The sequence below is a fragment of the Melospiza melodia genome, chromosome 1, assembly GCF_035770615.1.
Source record: "Melospiza melodia melodia isolate bMelMel2 chromosome 1, bMelMel2.pri, whole genome shotgun sequence".
NCBI classification, from domain to species: domain Eukaryota; kingdom Metazoa; phylum Chordata; class Aves; order Passeriformes; family Passerellidae; genus Melospiza; species Melospiza melodia.
The window spans coordinates 160,445,842-160,468,849 of NC_086194.1; the positions used below are offsets into that span (position 1 = coordinate 160,445,842).

Here is a 23,008-nt window from a genome sequence, read left to right on the forward strand (position 1 = left end):
CTCTGCACTGTCTGTGCCTAAGGCTATGTGTCATTCACTGTGTATGGGGACTGAAATTGTGTACGTGCTTTGGGAGTGAAAACCAACTCTTGGTTTGGTTGTGCTATGTGGCAGTTAGTATTTTCTTTCTAAAGTATTTCTAGAAGGAGGATTTCTTTTCATAGGGCTCCCAAAAGTAATTTTGAACATTTTAATAAAAGAACTGAAGTGGATAATGGCCAGACTATTCTATAACTGAAGTTAGAACAGGCACGTTTAGTCATTTTGCTTTTTTCTATGGAAGAAAGCTTTAATTACCAAGCTTAGTGGGAGGAGGAAGGCATATATTTATTGGATTACAATTTTATTGTTTAATTAATAATATTGATTTAATTTTAATGATTTACAGGAAGCCTGTTTACCTGTAAAACTCCAGCAATTGCAGATATTGTGATACTAGTAGATGGTTCTTGGAGTATTGGCAGATTCAATTTCAGGCTTGTTCGACTGTTCCTGGAAAACCTGGTTTCTGCTTTCAATGTGGGATCTGAGAAAACAAGAGTAGGTAAGGTGCCACACTTTTTTCATAATATTTCTCCAGCAGTGTAAAAATGTTATCATTTCAGGATAGTTAACAGCGTAATGCTACTCTTTTTTGCAAGATTCATCCTCATCTAGCACTAGCACTTCTATCATCAGAGTAATGCTGCTGGAATGTTTGTAGTATTAATTCTTCACTGTTTACTGTGATCCTCCACTTAACTCTAATGCAATGTTAGTGAAAAATGAAAACAGTGGAAACAGTCTTACTGACTTCAATCAGCATTAGTCTCAAACACTTGCAGTTTAATTTTTTCAGGCAGAATGTGCCAATGGATGGCTTTTTCTGTGCTTTAAACTGGCTGAAATGTTATATTTCTGATCTGCTACCATTCAAAAGTACATTAAGTAAAATTGTTCTTCTAAAGAATTTTTGCAGTGTTAGTAACTGAAAAAGTTTTGTATTTCTTTGCTTTTCATTTAATTAGCGCTTGAGTAAAAGGCCTTGAAAGTGAATTGTGGAGTTGTCACCTTGAACAATTTCATGCTACTTTTTGTTGTCAACCAATGCAGTTTTTCTAGTATGGTAGCAAAGCTCCTTGCAGTAAGCTAATTGGTAAGGTACTGGAAACCAAGTACATAAAGTCTATATACTTGAAAAAACCTGATTTGTCTTCTGACGGATTGCCTTCCTTTGTGGCTCTTTAGGCCTCGCACAGTACAGCGGGGATCCCCGCATTGAGTGGCACCTGAACGCCTACGGCACGAAGGAGGCTGTTCTGGATGCAGTCCGTAACCTGCCCTACAAGGGAGGGAATACGCTGACAGGTACTGGGGATGCTCTGCCTTTTGCCTTTTATTAAAAAACACATTCTGCTGCACAGCCCAACAAGTGCCAGTGCTTGTTATGAAGGGTAGAAGGGACAGGGGTTTTGCAGCTTGCCAAGGACTTTATCCTGTGTCAGTTAAGCCTTTTCTGAAGCGCTTGTCCATTGGCTTCACTGGGAATCAGGACAGGGTCTCATAACACAAAGGTATCTAACTCTCTGTGCTGGAAGTAAAATCTTTGACCTGCTGGGAAGAAAATGCAAAATCCATTTATAATGTTCATGCACAGAGCTTTATTCTGGAGAAGGAAAGAATGTTGTTTCAATATTTGACAACTGGTAACACTAACTTTACAAATGACCACCCTGGGCTTTTAGGTTTCCATTGACCTTTTAGTAGTTAAAGCACTGAAGCCTCAGAGACACTTAGTGATGGATAAAGGGGAGATGCCTGACAATCTGGGAAAAGTACAGTCTCTGAATACAATTCCAGTGTCATCAAAGCAGCAGTTAGTAATGTTGGAATGTTATACCCAAAGACCCAGACATGGCTTTAAGTAAATTGTTGCTTTTTTTTTTTTCCCTGAAGGGTAAGGAGTAGAAGAAACAATAAGCAACAGTCTTTATTTTGGTAGAAGGAGTGATTGCAGTGGGACAAAGGACAGAAAACTCTAGTATGATTCTAGGAGTGAGATTACAGGGTGGTAGGAAGTAGTAAATTATCATGATTATTTTATATGGACACTAGATGAAAATGAGTTAGAAACATTAGCTGTACAGATTTAAAAGAGTTTTCAGATAAGATCTCATGGTGATGTGTAAGTTTGTCCTGAAGCTGTTGTTCTTCTTTCCTTTCAAATAATTAACATTTATTAAAATCAGATTTCCCTTAGAGTAAACAAAGCTTTTTTTTCAACTTGTAAGTTGGAAAAAAATAAAAAAACAAACAAAAGTAAGATTATATGTAGCATGAGGATTTACTAAACTATCCAGAGCATGTGCTTTCATATAAGCAATATAGGGAGAGGAAACTTCCTGTTCTAACTTGGTAGAACTTGGTAGAGTAAGAAAGAAAAGATTATGTATTTACAGAAATATCAATTTAGGTTTTCATAGCCAGTTTAAAATACATTGATTGATCAAAAGGCTGCTAAAAATAAATTTCATCTTCTCTGTGGTTTAGGCTGCTGTTGGAATTTAATTTTTCAGTAAATAAATTCTTCTTTTATGCTTATTCTTCATCAGAATTTTTACATTGAGTAGAAAAACAAACACTGTGATATTGGCAAAGCTAATAGATGTTTCATCTGTAAAAGTCTTTTAAAATGTTTTCTTTTTTAGGTCTCGCCTTAACTTACATTTTGGAAAACAGCTTTAAGCCTGAAGCAGGTGCAAGACCTGGGGTATCTAAAATTGGGATACTGATTACTGATGGGAAGTCCCAAGATGATGTAATCCCTCCTGCTAAAAACCTACGAGATGCTGGCATTGAGCTGTTTGCTATTGGTGAGTATTCTGCCATATCCATGTACATGTCCCATTGTCCTCAGGTGTATTTGTATCTGTTGCTGGCTGTACTAAGGAAGTGTTCTTTTCTGCCTTATTCATCATTAATCATGTCATCATTAATTTGTATCTTTTATAAGAATTGCTTATAACATTGCTGTTATAACTGGAATTTAGCAGTATACATGGATACTACATTTTCATGAGACAGCTGAAAAGACGCCACTTACAGTGGCAGAAATTAACATCTTGCATTGACATCTTCAAAACAGAGCAATTTGTAGTTGGTCATTAAAACAGAGTTTTATATCATTAGTTTTTTATCAAACCCTGTGTATACAAGATTTTTTCTTTTTCATTGCAAATATTTTTGTTATTCTCCTTTCCAATAAAAGGTGTAAAGAATGCAGATATCAATGAACTCAAAGAGATTGCCTCTGAGCCTGACAGCACACATGTCTACAACGTGGCTGACTTTAACTTCATGCATACCATTGTGGAAGGTCTTACCAGAACAGTGTGCTCACGAGTAGAGGAGCAGGAAAAGGAAATCAAAGGTAAAGAGAAACAAAATTTATTGTAACTTATGATGAACTTAGAGCTGCAAATCAAATACCTGCAGTCCTAAGCTGGCTTTTGGCACTAGACTCACGCTATATATTCTTTTGCTTCCGCTGTCAGGGAAGTTATCTTCCTAGCTATGTTTTATTCTTGCTTAGATAACTTTGATCTTTTGCTCTCTGTTTTTAGTAGAGGTAAATATTATGGTATTTGGTAGTACAAAAAAAAAAAAAAAGTGCATTCATTCTGCTGTAAGTATTTCCAAGTGGCAGGTAAGGAAATCTTTCTGTAATACAGAGTTTTGGGGATGAATTAGTTTAACAGCTGCACATGGAATTGTTATGTTCATGCTGTGCTTTCCATCTCCTAACTTAATGTTTTTACTGTCTCATAAGTACTCAGGAGTTTCAACTATTTAGATTACTTTGTCCCTTCTCTTGATGGATTTTCCTCTTTCTGATTTAATACACAAAAAATATATTTTGGTTCATAAGAAACGATAACAGCAAAGAAAATTTTTCTTATCTTAAAAAGCCTCCTCTGACTACAACTATTTTGGCTTTTCTGAAGAAAAGAAATGCCTATGAAAAAGTGTTGCAATTTGCCAGAAATACAGTTCTACCTGAGCCCTTTCTTTCTGAAAGATTTCAGTGGATTTTGTTGCTATTTATTGGTTTGTGATTCCTTAATAGCACAGAAATGCTGAGTTATTTTCTTTCTCTCTCTCTTTCTCATAATATATATGGATATATGGAATATAATATATATATATATACACATTGAATATAATATATATATTCAATATAATATATAGATATATGTAATATATATCAATAAAGAAGGCTCTCTTGAGCAGAAAAAATGGAAAAACCATGGATAGATGAGACATCTTTGTGGAAAAGAATGATTGCCAGAGAAGATCACTGTTGACTGTGTCTCTTCAGCAGGCTGACAGGCAGTATCAGTTTCCAACCTGCTGAGGAGCACAGGAGATCACAGCTGTATATGTACTTGTGTGTTTTTCATGACTGGGGGGAAAGCAACCTGGAAAAAACCTCAGCAGAATGGTCTGGAAATAGTGATGGGAAGAAGGTCAGGAAGGCTTAGTGTTTTATTTTTGTCTTTTTCATATAAAGATTTATAAAAGGCCAGGGAGGTTTTGTCCCAGAGAAACTCCTTGTCCAGTACTCATTATTACTTCTTTGTTTCTATTGAAAATAACTTAAATAAGTGAGCAATAGCCAATTATTTGATTTTCTGATGGGGGACAATATTTAGAGCTTTAGAAAATATAACAAACCAAGCAATTATTGTGCAGAAGGGTATAAAATTTATGTTGTCCCCAACCTAGGAACAATTGCTTCTCTTGGGACTCCCTCGGATTTGGTCACATCGGAGGTCACAGCAAGAGGCTTCCGGGTCAGCTGGGCCCATGCACCAGGCAAAGTGGAAAAGTACAGGGTGGTGTACTACCCCACTCGAGGAGGACAGCCAGAAGAGGTAATAGGAGCAGAAGATGCCCAGGAGGTTTTAATGCAGGAGGGGCAACTAACGAGACAGGAAATCTGTGGTTCTCTTTTAAATGCATTCTGAATTTCCCCATGAGGGCTCCAGAAAGGAGGTTGGTCACACTGGATGGTGACAAAGGTTAGGTAGCCACCAGGCTACATGTCTGTCATACAATTAAAAGTAAATTAAATGCTATAATAATAATTACTTTCAGGGGGTGGGGTGAGGTGCCTGCATTTTTCCTTACCATATATGGTTACTTGAAGCAATTCTACTGACACCCCCTGCACCACTCTTTTTACAAGAGCAGAAGAGGTAGGAGGTGATGGTAAGTTCTAAGAAAAAGATATTCATAAAATATCTTTTGGGACATCTACATTTGGGACATCTACAATTGGTCATTGAAGATTTGGAGGGAATTGTTTGTTTGAATGGGACTTCAACATTTTGGAGATGGAAAAAATGCAGTGGAACAAGCTTTTGACTCCGGCTGACAACTTATCAAATTGAATGGAAATGTAGAAGAGCAAAAGGATTTAACTAAGGTTATATTTTGTTTCTTTTTGCACTAGAAACTAGCTTAGGAGGGATATATATTGATGGAAGTTTGAAGTACTCTTTGTGTGTGTACTAAGGGAATATTTATGATGATATTATATCAAAAAGTGCCATGTATGCATCCTTAAACTGTATCCCATACACTTTATTCAGCTAAGCTCTTCCTTTGTTCTGAATGGCTATTCATATTAGATAAGCATTTTGACTATGTATATGGTTGCTGTTTTTTCAGACACTTTACTGTATATAAATGCAGCATGAACTGAACTTTAGTGCATTGCAAAAATTGCCTAAAAGAGGAATTGATTGATTTTATGGTAATATAGTTTGTTTACTTTATGCATATTTAGTTAAATTTTCTTTTAAACAGGTCGTGGTAGATGGAAGTGAATCAACAGCAGTTCTGAAAAACCTGATGTCTTTAACTGAGTACCAAATAGCTGTATTTGCTATCTACTCCAATGCTGCCAGTGAGGGCCTCCGTGGAACAGAAACCACACGTGGGTATCCTTAGTGTGCTTGCTGCAGATTTGACTAGTCAGATTTGACTAGTCAGACTGTGCAGGCATTAGTCTTTGTGAGAAATAAACACAGAAGGCAGTCTTTTTCAACTTACCTTATTTTAGTGCATTTGCCTTAAATTAAATTTTGTTTTTATGATTCTGGGCTGAACTCCTAAGTCCAAATGCTCTGTGGATATTTAAACACTGAGAAAGGTTTTATCTCTGGGCTGAACTTTGAAGTTGGTTGCATTGAACCCTAAATTAGAACATTCCTGTGTTTTGGGTGTGGAGCCAAGTTTTAAAAACTAGATTTGTAGCTGGAGATGATCTGATGAGTGGAGATTTAGGTGGGACCTGGAATACCTGCATGTGATTCCCACCAGTGCCAAAGATTGCAAGGTAACTCTGTAAGTTTCTTTCTCAATGGTTTAATTATTTTCTGTCTGTAAAATGATGCCTTGGGATATTGTAAGATTTAATATATTTACAGTTTAATGTATTTCTATACAAAGTGCAGGGGGTTTTTTTTAGTAAATATGAAAACATTAGGAATGGAAGTAAAGAGTAACTGTATAGCTCAGACTAGGAGACAAGAAGTCCATATGTGGTATATCAATAGCTGATATCTGCTGAAAGAACAGACCGGCAGGGCTCAAGAAAACTATAGGATTTCTATAGTGCTTTATCACCTTCCTGACCCAAGTGATCAAGGAGCCAGTGCTCTGCTGCAGCTCATACACAGAAACAAGGAAGAGCTGATGGTGGAGGAGGAGATCACATCCTACAAGCTCAGGAAAGGTCCCTACTGACCAATTGGTCACCAGCTGGCTGGAGGCTTGCATGGATAATCAAGAAGCTTGTAACAGAACTCAGACATTAAAAAGAAATGTATAAGTGATGTATAAGAAGAGACAAATGACGCAGGAGAAGTATAAAGCTGTTGTCTAATCTTGCAGGGGTAAGTTTAGAAAGCCAAGACTAACCTAGAGCTGAATCTGGCAAGGAATGTGAAGAGGAAAACAAGTTTAACCTTATGCATTTCAAAAAAGGGAAGTGCAGAGTCCTGACCCTTGTGAGTGCCAGCCCCATGTGTCACTACACACTGAGGGTGCCCAGCTGGAAGGGAGCTCTGCAGAGAAGGGGGGCCCTGGCAAACTGCAAGCCGACTGTGAGCCAGCAGAGCACCCTTGTCACAAAGAAGGCCAAGAGCCTCCTGGATTGCATTAGAAAATAATTGCCAGCAGATTTATGGAGCTGATGATTCTTGCCCTCTGCTCAGCACTGATGAGGCCACACCTGGGTGCCTGGTCTTGTGCTGGGTTCCCCCAACACAAGACCGATGTGAACTTCATGTAGTGACTTCAGTGAAGGGCTGTAAAGATGATTAAGGGCTTGGCACATCTTTCCCAAGAATCTGAGACAACTGGACTGCTCAGCCTGGAGAAGAGAAGGTTCAGGTTAACTTGTCAATGTGTCAAATCCCTGATGTGAGGAAGTGCAGAAGAGGGGTGAGCCAGACTTTTCTCAGTGGTGCTTATTAGCAGGACAAAAGCAACAGACACAAATTAAAAGCCCATGAAATTAAATTTAAACTGAAGAGGAGACAGTTTTATTGTAATGGTGGTCAGACACTAGAATAAATTGTCCAGAGAGGTTGTGAAGTCTGCATCTCTGGACATATTTCAAGCCCAACTGAACAAGGTTCTAAGCAACCTGCTTTATCTGAACCTGATTGAACAGGGAAGTTAATTAGACCAGATGACCTCAAGAGATGCCTTTCATCCTCAGTGGTTCTTTGATTCTGTGTCAGTGTTAATGTTCTCAATCTGAAAACAAAATTGAATCATATAAGATTATTTTAGAATTTTCTTTTAGTCTCAGTCCCCTAAAATGTCATCTCCTGCCATGCTATACCCCACGAGGCAGTGTTAGGACCTGTTTAATTTATTGAAGCTTACAGAACAGTCGCATACTGAGCCAACAGGATTGTTCTGTATTGCACCTGGTATTCCTTTGAAGTCACCCAGTCAAGTTCTGACAGAGCCCAGCCCGGCTGGCTTTCAGAGATTTGATCAGATCATACCCCTGGGTCCTGCAGCATCAAGTATTTTATGCAGCTGTCTTTGATAGTGGGTTGGAAGTAATAGCCTGACATGTGCAAGAATTAATCAATCCACATGCTAAAAATACCTGCAATTTTAAAATATTTTTAAACTATTCTAATGGAAAATTATGGAAAATTGTAGTTTACATTCCTGCCTGTGTGAGAAATACTGACTGCAGTATTAAAATAGTCACCAATTGCATTTGTTTATCTAGAACATTGAAAATAGTTTACAGGTATGTGAAATCTAAACAGATAGATGCATAATGTAGAGATAAGTAGAAAGTTTTGTGATTTCATCGTCACTTTTAAATTGAAATAAATATGAAATTCATTCACATATTAATTTGCTAGAAATATATTTTTACCTGGTTTAGTCTATTCCAGCTGGTTTAGTTTATTCCAGCTGGTTTTAGTTGGTTTAATTTATCCCTATGAACTTATCACTATGTTTAATTTATCCCTATGAATATTAGGATAGTCAGGTAACTGTCCAAGATGCAAACCAGCATTATCTGCTAGATATTTATATTTGAGATTCTGAGCTCTTTGGCTGAAAATTCCACCACAAAACACCGCATTTTATTTCCAGTCACCTCTTTGTCAGGTTTAATATATATTGTTGGAGTATCTACCGGTTCTTGTTGAGAGTGAAAATGCAAGTCAAAAGTTACAGTTGGAGGACACTTTTCCTATAGTTTTTTTAGAATCAAAATAAGGGGAAGAAGAGGTGATGGATACTCTATGACCCTGGGGAAGTTTGAATAGGAATGAGACAATATGGTGCAAGGTGGCTTCAGGACATCTCAACATGTAATTTGTTGCTGTGGGTATCAGAAGTGTGAGTGGAGCTCTAAGCAAGGAGAATGAAGTACATTTGAAAATGTTCATGGGTAGTTTCTCCCTGTAATTAGAGAAATTGTGATAATTCATGGGACTATCAATCAATACAAAAACAAGGGTTTGAGTAGGATGGAGGTATGTTGAGAAAGGTTTGGAGGGGTAGGTGGAGTAACCTGGAAGTGGAAACCTCAAGAGAAACCTGGGTTGAGGTTTTGCCACTGTTTACAGCCAGGAATGACAAACTGAGTGAACAGCCTCAATGAACAAGAAAGAATGAGGCTGCCATGGTTCTGTTAGAGCTCTGTTAGAGCTTGTTGAAGATAATGTAAGAGATGTACTTGGAGATAACAACTTGACAGGGTATCTCCAAGCGTTAGCTTGGGCAAGGAGTCCAGAGAAGCTCTGTGACTGAAATTAGAATTTGGTCCTGAATATTTGTGTGCAGGTCAGATTCTTCAGAATTTCAAATAGAAAAGGTTTTGTATTAGTTAGCAATTGTCTTCTGTTCTTTAAGACCATTTCAGTCATTCTAGGGACTATTCTCAATGTATAAATTACAAAGGAATAGTCAAAGTTTCTTCATATTTCTCCATATTCATGCCTGAATATTTTGGTGGGATTCTTCAGTGGTGTACCAGCAGTGGAAAGGCCTTGGGATGTTATTCTGTGAGAAGAATAAAGTGAGGACAACCAGGAAAGTGCAAAATACTACTCTAAAGAGTTATAAATATGCAAAGAAGAATTTGGAAACTCAGATTGATACTGTGTTCTAGTATCCATGCCTAAAATCCCCAAGTAAATCTCCTGATATTGTTTGAATTTCACTCAACCTGCTCTCCCTCATCAGGATGGCATTTGCCATGATTTGCAATGGATGACCTTACCCATATAATCCCACTGATACAGGCCTTGGTGCCAGTTTGGAGAGTCCAGGCTTTAAACAGGCAGCAGTTTACAGCCAAAATCTTTTGATCTGTGCAGTGTGCTCATCCAGGCTTTTTCTAGGCTATTGTACCTCATGCCTGTCACAGCCACACTCCAGTTTGGGAATTAGACCCTGAAAGAGCCATCCCTTAAAACTCCTACTGGTTCCTAATAGAAACTGTGCTGAAATGCTTTGTGAGGCATAAATCTGCCCTGGCATTGGAATTGGTTTGGGTTAGCATTTCCTTGTTTATCTGATTCTGAGTTCTTTTGTGCACCAATTAGATCTTATTTGTAGGATACTCCACTTCCATGCCTGGACCCAGCTATATTCCTGTGTGTTTCCTGTGGTAAACCAAAGTGTTTGAAGAATAGCTGGTTGTTCAAGTGAGAGAACTGAAGTGTCTGTCTCTTGTTCCACTGCAGTTGCCTTGCCCATGGCCTCAGATCTGCAGCTGTATGATGTGTCCCAGAGCAGCATGAGGGTGAGGTGGAATGGGGTCCTGGGTGCCACAGGGTACATGATCCTCTATGCTCCCCTCACAGAAGGACTGGCAGCAGATGAGAAGGAGGTGATGTATTGTGCTTTCATTTGAATAGCATTTAATAAAAAAAAAAAAAAATTAAAAATCAGTATTTTAAAGAACAAACTAGTAGATATTTTTAACTTCCAATATGATCCGCAAATACTTGGGTTTTTTCCATGACTTGATTGAGTATTGTGTGTGTCACAGGCTATGAATAAAGTGCAAGTGCCAGTTGGTTATTTCTATGTCATTGTCATAAAAATGCAACAAATTTAACTGAATTTAAGTGACTCTTTTGTAATTTTATAGAATGATATTGTATCATCCTATAGAACTAACACGCAAAGAAAAAAATCAAGTAAAACTAAGATATCTCCTAAGTGTGTCAGCAGAAAAATATGAAGTTTATTAAAGTCCTCATCAGGACCTTTAAGTAAAATTTGTAGGTCTGAAAGAAAACCGTCATTGGTTTTCTTTTCATTCTGTTCAGCCTTTATCTTTAAATGTAAAGATAACATCTTTCATCAAAAGTGATTTTAGAAGACATTCTTTCAAAGGAAAAGAAGGGGGGGATGAGGTAAAGTCTAGTGTTCTGTCACTAACATATAAAACCAATGGAACTTTGGTCTAGGATTTTAAAATTTCTACACTCAAGTTTATATATGTATAATAAAGGTTATGTACATTATCAGTGTTCAAGCAAGAACACTATAAAGCATGCAGGGGCATGTGAGCTTGTGAAGAGGGCATGAAGCTGCTGAGAGCCAGCACAGACTTGTGCTCACTGCCAAAGCAGTGCCTGTGAGCACATAATTCTGTTAAAAGTGGGGCCTCCCTGGGAACTGGCTGCTTCAGGAGGACTGAGCTTTACCCCAAAGAAAAAAGTACAGTTAGTGTGGGTATATTATTCCACAAATAGGTGGAAAAGGAAAATTATACAAATAGCAACAAACCTGAGCCTCAGTGTGCATAGAAATCAACTCCTCCAATGAGTGATGTGATTTTCAGATTTGTGACTGAAGATGAACCAAAGTATAGATGGGAGTGGGAATAAGAAAAAGGAGATGGGAAAAGGCCTTGGTAGCTGCTCATTCTGGAGAGGCATATTTTATAATTGCTAATGTTTAGTCACTTTTAAAGTCCTTTTACCTGTATGCTGGTTTATGGCTTTTTGAAAGTTTTTATTATTGTGCAAAATCCCAAAACCTTGGGCAAAGCACTGCAGGCAGTGTCAGACAAATGCTCAGTAGAAAATTTGATCATATATCTAATTTCAAGTGTTTAACTGGTATTATTCCTCATTGTAAACTAATTCAGAAATAATGTATCTTTTTTGATTCGTGGTGTTTTTAGATAAAAATTGGGGAGACCTCAACAGATCTTGAACTGGATGGACTGTTGCCAAATACAGAATATACCGTCACAGTTTATGCCATGTTTGGAGAAGAAGCTAGTGATCCCCTCACAGGACAAGAAACTACATGTAGGTAGCTCAAATCTATATTCACTTCAGTGTTAACAAAACTTCAGAATGGTCTTAGCACATATTAGAGCAAACATCTGATTATCTGGTTTGAACAGTTGGGTAAGGTCTTTACATAAGTTTCTCACTGTGGATACTCAATCTACAGAGAATGAGGATTTCTACAAACCAGATTGTTTTTGCAACAGGGTTGTGAACAAGTCTCTCTCATTGGTAGTGGTGCTATGGATGCCCCCATTGATCTTGGCTAAATTCCTGACAGTTTTCTAAACTTGCTGAAGGTGAATGAAGGTCACCACGTGGACCATTCTGATGAAAGCAGAAACATGCTCTGTGTAGCCTCCTCTAGCTAGAAAACCAGGGGTCTGTGTGTGTGTGTGTGAGCCTGCTCATGTGGAGAAAGTCATTCCTCTGGCTCAGTAGCAGTACAGACAGAAAAGAAGCAAAGAGAAGATTTCTGTCCAACCCCTGCTGCCTAACATCTGGTAAATGGAGGGTTGGAAAGGCTGTGCACTCATGATAGATGGTGTGTTTTTAATAAGCTGCAAGAGTTTTGCCAGCTAAATTCTGTCCTCTGCAAACTACACAGACTGCATGTCAGCTCTCTAAATAGCTCCAGCCTTTGGAAGACAAAGGAATTGAAAATAAGTAATTTTGCTTCTGGGACATTTCTGGGACTGCATTCAGTGACATCTCTATTGCTCCCAGCAGGGGAGTGAGTGAATCCTCTTATTTTGTGCTCCTGGCTCCAGTCAGGGTGAAAGTGACTTACATTTAATAAGTGAGAGGAGTTCAGGCATGCGAATGCTAGGAAAAATAAACCCCAGAGCAATTCCTTGTAAGGTCAGCAAGCAAGAGGGGAAGAAACTCTAGGAATGGTGTTTGTTGGGTCTCCTCTAGGAGGACAGTTGTGGACAGACAAGTTCCAATAGCAAACTACTGCAACTGGGGTATGTTTGTCAACTTGAAATGAGTGTGGAAGATTCCCAACAAAGAGAATCAACTCTTTGGCTCCTTATCCCTTCCTACCTTTCTGTGTCTCTTTATGCCTCATTCCTCATCTTGCAAAGCCCCCCTCCACCTGTATCTCTCACTCTGGCCTTTGGCCAATATCTACCCAGTATCAGATTTTCATTTCTCCTAAACAGTAGTTTATGCAGTTTTTGACTGTGCCAGCTTCTATTCACTTCATACCATATGGAGAATCTTGGAGAATGCAGAGCTCTAAAGCTGGCTAACACATTGGATAGAAGATTACATACAAATTCCAGATACATTAGCACAAGCTGAGCTTTCATGACCATTGTCTGACCACAGAAACTTCTAACATGTGTTAGTCAGCCCATTATCACTACTGCTGCTACTAGACCAGAATAAAAAAGAAACCCTCACTTCTCTGCAGCCTTCATTTCTTTTTAGGATGAGACAATGCAGCCATCTCTGGTCTATAGGACTGAAAGAAGATGGATTCCTGTCATGCAGCTATTCAAATAAGCCCTCTGCTAGCAGGCTTAGATGAATCAAGCAGTGGGGTAATCTGGGAGGCAGAAAGCTCCTGGTGATCATGCCTGTCCTACATTGTTTGTTGTTGGTGTTTGGCAGTAATGCCTTGCCCATCCAGAATCTGATTTAAGCTGCTTTTTTTTCTTCTTTTTTTTTCTTCTTTTTTTTTTCTTTTTATTTTTTCTTTCAGTGTGATTATTTCTGGCTTACAATTAATGAATAGGCTACCTGTATTTTCTTCCTGGAGCATATATCTGCCTGAAGGGTGATCTGCCAAATTTGCTGTAGTATTAGGTTCATTTTCTAATAATCTATGTTTAGTAAATAATATTCTACTCATTGTATCATCTTGGTTACTGTAGCAAAACCTTTCCTATGCCAGAGACAGGCTCAGCAAGTTCATTCTAGGGTGTAGTTTCATTCTGGGGCCGGGATTCGTCCAAGGCTCGCTGTAAATATCCCGTAAGTCTGGCACCAGGCCTGCCTGGTTGAGAGCAGTGCTGTCAGGAGTTGGCTCCAAGAGGAAGGAGCTGAGACTGACGCAGTTTGTTGTGTGACCTGGCTGGTGGAATGAAGTGCATTTCATGACTGACAGAAAGTGGAAAGGAAAGCCAGCACGTGAACCTCCCTTGACCAGACTCAGAGGAATATGCTGAATGCCAGAATGTGTGGCAAAGCCATCTACTGCAGTTCCAGTGTGTTCCCGTCTTCTCTCTTCTGAGAGCCAAGCTGACTTCACTGTTCCTAAGCTGGTTGCAGATTCTGCCTTGATAAATGGCCTGGCTAGAGATCTCACAGAATATACGAGGCCTTTAAAGTCTTTGCCTTTTCCCAGGTGCTATTGTGTGGGGGAAGCAGCTTCTGAAGTGCTGATATTTATCTGTCCACGTGGACTGTGAGGAGTGTGTGTGTGAAGGCAGGATGGATGGAGAAAGGTTTTAACATTCAGAGGAAAGTAGCAGATGTTGGACGAATACAGAACCTGCTGCTGAGAGTAACAGCACAAATTGCTTTCTGTGGTGTGACAGAGAAGTGGGTGTAATCTGAGACTGTCTCTTGCATGACCTCATTTTCCTTCAGCTCGTGACAGTCAAGGAATATATAGAATAACAGTAAGACTTTAACTAGGATTGGTTTTGGGAAACAGCTAAGGTTTCCTAACAGAAAGGATAGGCAGACGTAAAAGTAGCATCTTTGGAGATCTTCTCAGCTGGTTATACTTTTTGGAAAAAACTTTTCCTTATATCAAGGTGTTTCAGGATTCAGAAGGGTTTTTGCCCAGATTCTACTGTCATGAAGTATTTTTGCTGGGATACACATGAAAACCAAATGTGTATAGGATGAAGTACTAGCTGGTTTAAATTAATTCACAAATACAACCCCAAATCTATTGCAAGTGTTCTGTAGGCTAGATCTTGCTGTGATATCTGCAGTGAACAACATCATAACTTATTCATTTTTTAATAACAGTTGAGATACATTTAGGAAATCTGGAAGTTCTGTTTCATTAAAAAGCAAAGCCCTTTTGATGTAGGCCTTTAAATAGAAATACTGTTGATATAAAATTTTGGATGGAAAACATGCTCTTTATTATTAAGACATGAAAAATTTCACAGCTAAAACCTGGTATCACTTTCATGGTTTTACCTCTTTTCTTTTTAAGTGCCTCTAAGTCCACCAGCAAACTTGAAATTTTCTGATGTTGGACACAACAGTGCTAAGCTCTCATGGGATCCTGCTTCCAAAAACGTAAATGGCTATCGCATCATGTACGTTAAAACAGATGGGACAGAAACCAATGAGGTAAATTTTAGCAACACTTTTCCCTTAACCAGTCTCAAACCTTCCTAAACTTCTGTAATTATTAGGGATGATGTTTATAAACAAAAGCTACCATGCAAACTCTAAAAAAAAATTTGCAAAAGAATTTAGAAACTTGGTGTAAATAAGAGTTTGCTTAATGTTGGATGTACATATGTCTGGGGGAGAGTACTCTGAGCAGCTGGGGGCACATAAACTGAGGGAGACCAGGGGACAGTGGTTTGCTAGGAACAGGATCCTGACTAAATGTGTAGTATGGAAATATTTATTCTTGATTCAGTTCAGATAATAAGACTTTTGATGGATCACATATCATGGACTCAAGCTCATTCAAAAAGATCATCTGAAGGCTTTGCCACATTTTCTCAAAATTTATTGCTTTAATTCTATATTGAGACTCTCTAGAAAAAGGATTTATCTTTAACAGAGTGCTAAGGCAATACCAAGTTGTTTTAACTTAGACTCTTACATTTAATAATTTGCAATATTTATTTCTGCCTTGTTACCAAGGGTGCTTTATAATACCTTTTAGCAGCATGGTTTCTGTGATTGAATGCAAAATGGGATGGAATAATTCATACTGAAATATTAATTTTTTTAAAATACACATTTAAAAATGGGTATGATTTAGTTTGATTATTAAAGTGGGTTTGAAAACAGTCCAGGGGGTTATTAAAAGAGTCCAAGTCCCTTAGGAAATAAGTTGTCATGGAGAATTTGGCCCTCAAGAAAAGAAGTCTTTAATGGTAGTTATCTGTAATTATGTTTCTTCTGGGACATATCTGGCCTTTCATCTGTGTAAAGTGGAATATTTGTATTGAACCTGAAGAAACTGCTCTCCGCTTTAGAGAGGAGCACACCTATGCAATGTTTTATTTCTTTTCTCTCTGCTAGGTCCCTTAAAATTTAAATTAGGAATCATTTGACTTCTTCCCATTGATTACCCTTAATACAGATAATATGCCTGACTGTACTGGTGACTGTGGTATTTGATCATCTCAGGCTCATTGTAGTATACTTTGTAAAGTGAGTGAATGTTCAGTTCACTTTTCCTTTGTTAAAGAACAGGTGGCATGTCCTTGTTTGCTCTGCACTGGTAGCATTTTCCCTGTGGTGCTGAGCTAATGTGGCACTCAGTAGTTGGACTGATAAACTGTTTACACAGCTTTGAGTTTGATGTCCCTGGCAAAGTCACTTAACTGCAGCCTGGAGAGAGACCAGACAAAACTCTCTTCTGTCTCTTGACAAATGTTAAACATGAGGGTTTTATGCAGTGATTGTCCATGATAAAAGGTTAGGTTTAGTGGCACAAAAAGCTCCTTTGCCTTCTGGGTTCCTGAACATGCAGTGCTGATGTTAGCTGAACAGCTGGGCTTACCAAGGCTGAATTCTCTTTTTTCATGGTTTGCCATGAATGCAAAATTCCCATTTTTTGCAATTTTTCTATTATAACTGGTTTTGTCAGCTTTGATGGGCCTGAGTTTATAGTTGTTCGTAGTTTCACTGAATTTCTCTACTAGTTGCATGACATTCTCCTTGTGTATCATTATTTCCCAGAAGAATGTTACACACTGATAATGTGTTGTATGGTCAATATCTATTGAAAATTGTGCTTTCTCTAGGTGGAAGTTGGTCGTGTTTCAACGCATACTCTGAAAAATTTGGCACCCCTTACAGAGTATACTGTTGCTCTTTTCTCCCAGTATGATGAGGGACAATCTGAACCACTTACTGGCAGCTTTACCACAAGTAAGTACTGCTGAACTTCTGAAGGCTTTCCAAGAAGAAATTTTATACTTTCTTATGTTACTGGAAAGTAAGATTAGTTACAGCAAAGGTCTCTGGCTGTGAATTCAAATATATGGAATGCTTTCTGTTATTTTCATTGCTGCTCTTGGCTTCTTTGCTCCCTTAGTATGGGTCCAGTTGCCTCTTTACTCACATGAGTAATCTCTTGACATCATGCAAACATCTCCACAGCTTTGTGAAACATTATTCAGTGCGATGGCATTTGTACCTCCAGATGAAGTGTGATGAGTTTTGAATCATACATTGAACCACTAAATTATCCAGGCACTAGGGGGTAGAACTTTATATAGACACAGAGGAACTACATTAAAAGGAGAAAATATAGGACATTCAAAGTTCCTGCAGTTTAACACAGTTATAGTTTCTGTAACTGTAGTTCTGCATTAAACAAATGGCTGATGACACATATCAATGCTTTCCGACAACAATGGGAAGAGAAAGGAGGAAGGAGAGGAAAGAGAAAGATAAGGTGGAAGAGGAAGGGAGAGCATACATGTATGGAGCAAGATGTTGACACATGGAAAGTGCAAATAGAAATGTACACATAGTCTGGAAAGGGCAGAGACTGGGACTTGGCTTTAGTACAAGAAAAGATCCTTGTGCACAGAGCTCTGAGCAAAGGAGATGGACTTGGAGTTTCATGCAGCTCCTTCAGTGTAGAAAGGACAAGGAGGCCTGTCCAGTTAGAATAAAGAGTCTATTCCCTTACTTGAACTACAGAACTACTTCTCTAAGAACAAATAAGTGGGCAAAGAATTCTGTAGTGCCTTTGGTATCTACCTCCCATGTTATATTCTTTAAAGAAACTGCAAGTAAAATAGTGTGTGCCTGATGTTGCCATCTATGGAAGTGTCAGGGAATAATTCACTCTCACTTTTCTTGTGTGTAATATTTTCCAGAAAGAGTTCCAGCTCCCCAGCATTTGGAAATTGATGAAGTATCCACAGATAGTTTCAGGGTCAGCTGGAAGCCCACCTCATCAGATATTGCTTTTTACAGATTGGCATGGATTCCTTTGGATGGAGGGGAGTCTGAGGAGGTAAGTTGCCTTGACATCCTGAGGGGTGAAAAGGAGGGAGAATTCCATTCTGAGGACAACTATGCAGTAACATTTGCTAATTAAATATGGCAAATTGACTTACAGAAAAATCTGCCCCACTGCAAAGCTCTGTAAACAAAAATCAAACCAATATTCCTGTTTTGTTTTGAAGAGGAAGTAAGGAAAAAAGAGATATTTTGTGAATAGTCAATCTAATCTGTTATGTGCCAACAGCCTTAGAACTAGCATTGTTGTTTGGGGCCACTTCAGTTTTTAGAGGTTCATGTTCTTCACTTTGATGTGAAGATGGTGATGGTAGCTGAGGCAGAGTAGTGATATCCTCAGATAAAGCTCCAAGTTTGTCTAATGTGCTGGCCACAGTAAAATTACCTCTGAAGCCTTAGTAGGTAACATTACAAAGGGAAAGTGTACACATAGTTAATTTATTAGATTGTTCATCTATTCCTCTTTGTTTTATCTTTTTTCCCTCTAATGCTGTATTTTTTGCATTAAGCCCTTGTACACCTTTTCCACAGTACCCTTTTCATCAGTCTAAATTTTAAAATTATTTTCATACCTTTAGCTTTTCCTTTTCAATTTTCTTTTTCAAAGTACAAAGATAGACACTTTCTCTCCTTTCCCAAATTTTCATTGTCTGTCTCATTTCCTCTTTTTCTTTATTTATTAACTCATTATTTTGACTTCTTTTGTACTTCTCAGTCTTTAGTGACTCTCAAGCATCTTTCTCTCTTGGCATCAGCAGTGTGTGCAGAGGCCACATCTGCAAACTGTTTATCTGGGTACAGAACTCAGGGGGAAAATGACATTTCCCACCTGGCCCTAGATTTCATGCAATATTTTGTCATCCATTAGTGCAGAAAGCAGTCATTACAGCTTAGGTTATGTGTCATTTTTTCTGCAAATTTAGCTTAGCCTGATTCCTTTCCTCTCCTTCACCTAGTTAGAGGTAGTCATGCAAGAAAGAGAGAAATTAGAGGCGTGAGCAGGGAAAGAAGGAGTTGGCAGATGAGTGAGTGGACACAGGTCATCCACTAGCAGTTTCTTCCGCAGTAGATGAACTCATTTGTTTCTATTTCAGTTCCAGTGAGTAGCTGCCAGGGAAAGCCCTCAAGTCACATTTTTAAATGAGATTTGAGGTATCTGTATTCTTCCAGTGTGAGAATAAATTATCAAGAACTATTTGAACTGCTAAGGTTCTACTTGTTCACTGTATTCAAAGAACTGCTGGAGGCTCTAACACTTTAGAATGCTGAAATATTAAAGATGCCCGAGCTGCTTTCTGGTCTCCTTGCGTGACCTCTCTAATGGGGTCAGGCCTAGGGTAGCACAATACCTCCAGGCTGTTGCCTCTTTCAGCTCCTTTCCCAGCTAAGTGATCAGTCATGCAGATAAAGGACATGCACTCCCTCCTTCTTTGTCCCAAGACCCAACTTGCCAATTAGCTGAGAGGGGTCAGGGGACAGTGGTTAATCACACACCTCTCATCCCACTCTGCTGAAGGGTGAGGAGCGTGCAGTCGAGTGTTAGCACTAAAAAAACAGAATAAATTTTAGGGGAACCTTTTATTTCTGGCTTACAGTAGAGAATGCATGCTGTTGTACTCGTGTGCTTGTTGCTGCTATTTGTCCTGCCCATTTGAAAGTTCAGAACTTTGTGTTGTTTTTTCGTTGCTAGGAGGGGAGGGTGAAGGAAGTGATGCTTCAGAAACTATGCCAAAGTTACTTGTGACAGAGTAATTATGCATTGATATTTTATAATTAATTGATACACAACTAGAGGCACTGGGGAGTTGAAAAGAAAAGCATTACATGCACCTACTTAGTATACAGCTAGATTGACTCAAAGCTTATTCCTGAAATTTTCCAAGAAAATCTGTGCCAGAAAGTGTGCAGCATGGGATGCCTGATTCATCAGTTTATAATAGTAGAGGGCATGGCCCCAATTTATTTCTTTCTGTTTTTCTTTTTTATTTGAGTTCAGAAGGTCTGTGATTGTGTTATGGTCCTTTTTCCCCAGGACCATCTCAGGAAATCTCCTGTGGTAGTTAAAGAAGGAAGTGTGATTCACTGTTTCTGCAAAGCTCTGTGGCAGATTTTACACAGGACATGTCTCTTCTTTGATTTCCATTCTAAGTCCTCCTTTGATGTTGAGTATTACAGGGACCACCTTTAAAAGCTTGTCAGTGTTAACCCAGAGAAAGGTTGTTTCGTTGTAGTTGGTGTAACCGGAAAACTATTCCCAAAACTGGCCAGTCCATTTCACCAGAATTACTGCTCAGGCTCCTGTACCTTCTGTTTTATTGTCCCTTTTGTTCCAGCTCCTCCCCATCTGGTTATCTTTTCCAATAAAATAAATGAAACACACAAAAATCTGAAGTGAAACTTGCTTACAGTTTACATTGCATGTCAATCTTCTCCTGCTGTCATAGCTAGAAGTGAGGAAAATGGCTATTTAAAACTCCACACCATATAGCAAACTAATCATCAGCACATCTCTCCTAATCCCCAAGTCTGAAGCACATGTTCTTTCAAGTTCCATTCAGAAGTGTGGAACCATAACTGAGATTACAGTTCTGGCATTGAAACAGCCTTTTTAAAGGCAGGGCAGATACTGAATGCATTTGTCATAACAATGTTTGAATGGTAGAAATATGAATGAAAGTTAATCTATCCTGCTATGTTGTTTTTATTGATAAATGTTTTGAATTGTAGTGATTAAAAAAAAAGCATTTGGTCAGCTTTAGCAATTAAATAGCTTCTGGTGAAAGCATAATACTCTACATTTAAAATATTCTTAAGTGTTTTTTCCAGATGTGCTCTGTGGTACTAATGCATTTTTGGCAGAACTGAGTATAGATTTTATTTATTTTAAAGGAAAATCTATTTTCATTCTTTCATTTCAGTCAATTACTGTAAAATAATCAGATGCTGAACTGATATTCTTCAATCTTGCTGTGTAACTTAGGTGGTCATAAATGGAGATGCAGACAGTCATGTTATAGAGGGTCTGTTGCCTGACACAGAATATGAAGTTTCTCTGCTGGCAGTTTTTGATGATGAAAGTGAAAGCGAAGTCGTTGCTATTCTTGGAGCTACATGTAAGACAAACTCTTGATTGTAATTAAAAAAAAATGTTTAAGTGGTTTAAATTTGAGGCATCTACCTTATATATAAAATCTGGTTCAGATTGGGTAGCTATAATATTGAAGAATGTGGTGATTTAGCACCAAGGCTTTGCTGACCAGCTTTTGTATTTCCTATTTAATTTTATGTGATAGATGGCATTGAATCAAAATAATGGTTTGGCTCCTTTTCTGAGCTGTGGTATTAATAACCTTTGGATCTGGGAAGATATTCTCCCATCCTACACTTTAGTATTTAGTCTTTGAACAAGGTTCCTTCTGAGAAGGTACATCAGATTTTGGAAGGGATGTGTCTTAAATGTTTTAAAGAAAAAATTTACAGGAATTTAATTTAAGATGTTTGGCATTTTCAATATAATCTTTTCTTATTGATTAATTTATAGTCACTACAGATGAATTCACTCTTGGCTGAAATAATTGTCCAAAAAGCTTACACAGGCCTCCTGTGACATTGACATGAAAGTAACAAAGATAAAACTTGATAATCATGTCCAGCTTATTTTATAGTTTATTATCAAAACAGTGGCCCGTATTTCAGGAAGATTGCTCTATTATTTTTTTATTGATAATTATTTGGATAAGTAAATGACTATATTTCTTATGTGTAAATTCTAAAATTTATTTGTTTTTAGTAATTTACTGCAGGCTTAATTCTAAATCTTCTGTTAAGACAAGAAGCCCACACCCATCCAAATGATGCTGATACATCCCTGTGTTGCTAAGTGTACTTTCTGTTTTTTACTTGGACAGTAGTAAAACACCCTTAAGAAACTTTCAATTTAATTAATTTGACAACCTTAACAAATGGTCAAAGTGGAAGTCTATTGTGCATAGTTCAGCCAGAAATTTGTGAAAATATATGCATTCTTATCTGATTATACAGTTTATGATTATGTCTTATCTGCAGATCTAAATGCTAATCCTGCAAATATATGTGCCTAAAGTAATCTAACTGAATAATTCCCTTGTAGTCTCTGAAATGTCTGAAGTGTGTGGGATCCTTGTAGGTGTGAGCACACAGTTTCATTGTCACAATTAGGCATACAGGAGGAATGCTGTGATTTCCATGTTTTGTTGAGCTGTCAGTGACTGAGCCCTGTCTTTCAGCTGCAAGTGCTACCACCGTGCCCAGCCCTGTGAGCACCACCAGTGCCACCAGCCCCGAGCCCAGCACAGCAGGTGAGCAGAGCAAATGCCAGCAGCTCAAATGAGGAGTGCAGAGCACTGGGGCACCCCCGGCGCTGGGGGCAGAGCTGGGATCCTGCTGAGGATGCTCCTGAGGGGAAGGCAGGTCCCTGCTGAGAGGGGCACACTCTGCTGCTCTGCACCCCCTTCTGTGTGTGCCCAGCCTCCTGCACAGGCCTGGCACGGATGAGGAGCCAGCCCCTGACTCGGGCTGGGGACTCTGAATGGTACCTGTGGTAGGAGCACAGAGACTGATTGGGAAAATTCACCTAGAATTTCTCTTTCCCTTTATAAACATGAGCTTGGGAACTCTTCAGAATTTTGTTTAGTTTTGAGTGTTCTCTTTCTTTTCCTTGTAATTAGACAATTGTCTTTTAAGGAACAAGATTTCTGGGTTATTTTTCTTCTGTAACATTCTAGCTTGGATTATTTTAAAGCCCCATGAACTGAGTAAGAAAAACAAAGCAGATGGGATATTATGTGTTAATAGAAGCATAGGATAACTATTATTTTAATAAGTGCTTACAGTCAATGTATTATTAAGCCCAAATATGACTGAGCTACATGGTTTTGCCCCACTGTGGATCTTCAGAGCCACCATAACTTCAGGAGAGCTTGCACTAC

At 38.5% G+C, this 23,008-nt stretch overlaps 1 protein-coding gene across 6 annotated transcripts in view; it reads left to right on the forward strand.

Moving 5' to 3' along the window:
* The window catches only part of COL14A1 (collagen type XIV alpha 1 chain), a 114,216-nt gene that overhangs the window by 33,714 nt on the left and 57,494 nt on the right, over positions 1 to 23,008 (forward strand). For all 6 annotated transcript variants that reach the window (XR_010030198.1, XR_010030199.1, XM_063173464.1 and 3 more), the window contains exons 6-18: positions 389 to 544; positions 1,228 to 1,347; positions 2,688 to 2,852; positions 3,248 to 3,409; positions 4,765 to 4,913; positions 5,851 to 5,980; positions 10,281 to 10,426; positions 11,735 to 11,864; positions 15,031 to 15,170; positions 16,811 to 16,937; positions 17,897 to 18,036; positions 21,022 to 21,154; positions 22,307 to 22,378. Coding sequence is in view for 4 of the 6 variants with exons in the window: in XM_063173464.1 (XP_063029534.1) it covers positions 389 to 544; positions 1,228 to 1,347; positions 2,688 to 2,852; positions 3,248 to 3,409; positions 4,765 to 4,913; positions 5,851 to 5,980; positions 10,281 to 10,426; positions 11,735 to 11,864; positions 15,031 to 15,170; positions 16,811 to 16,937; positions 17,897 to 18,036; positions 21,022 to 21,154; positions 22,307 to 22,378 (1,770 nt within the window). In the remaining 2 variants the exon portion in view is untranslated. The remainder of the gene's footprint in view (positions 1 to 388; positions 545 to 1,227; positions 1,348 to 2,687; positions 2,853 to 3,247; positions 3,410 to 4,764; positions 4,914 to 5,850; positions 5,981 to 10,280; positions 10,427 to 11,734; positions 11,865 to 15,030; positions 15,171 to 16,810; positions 16,938 to 17,896; positions 18,037 to 21,021; positions 21,155 to 22,306; positions 22,379 to 23,008) is intronic.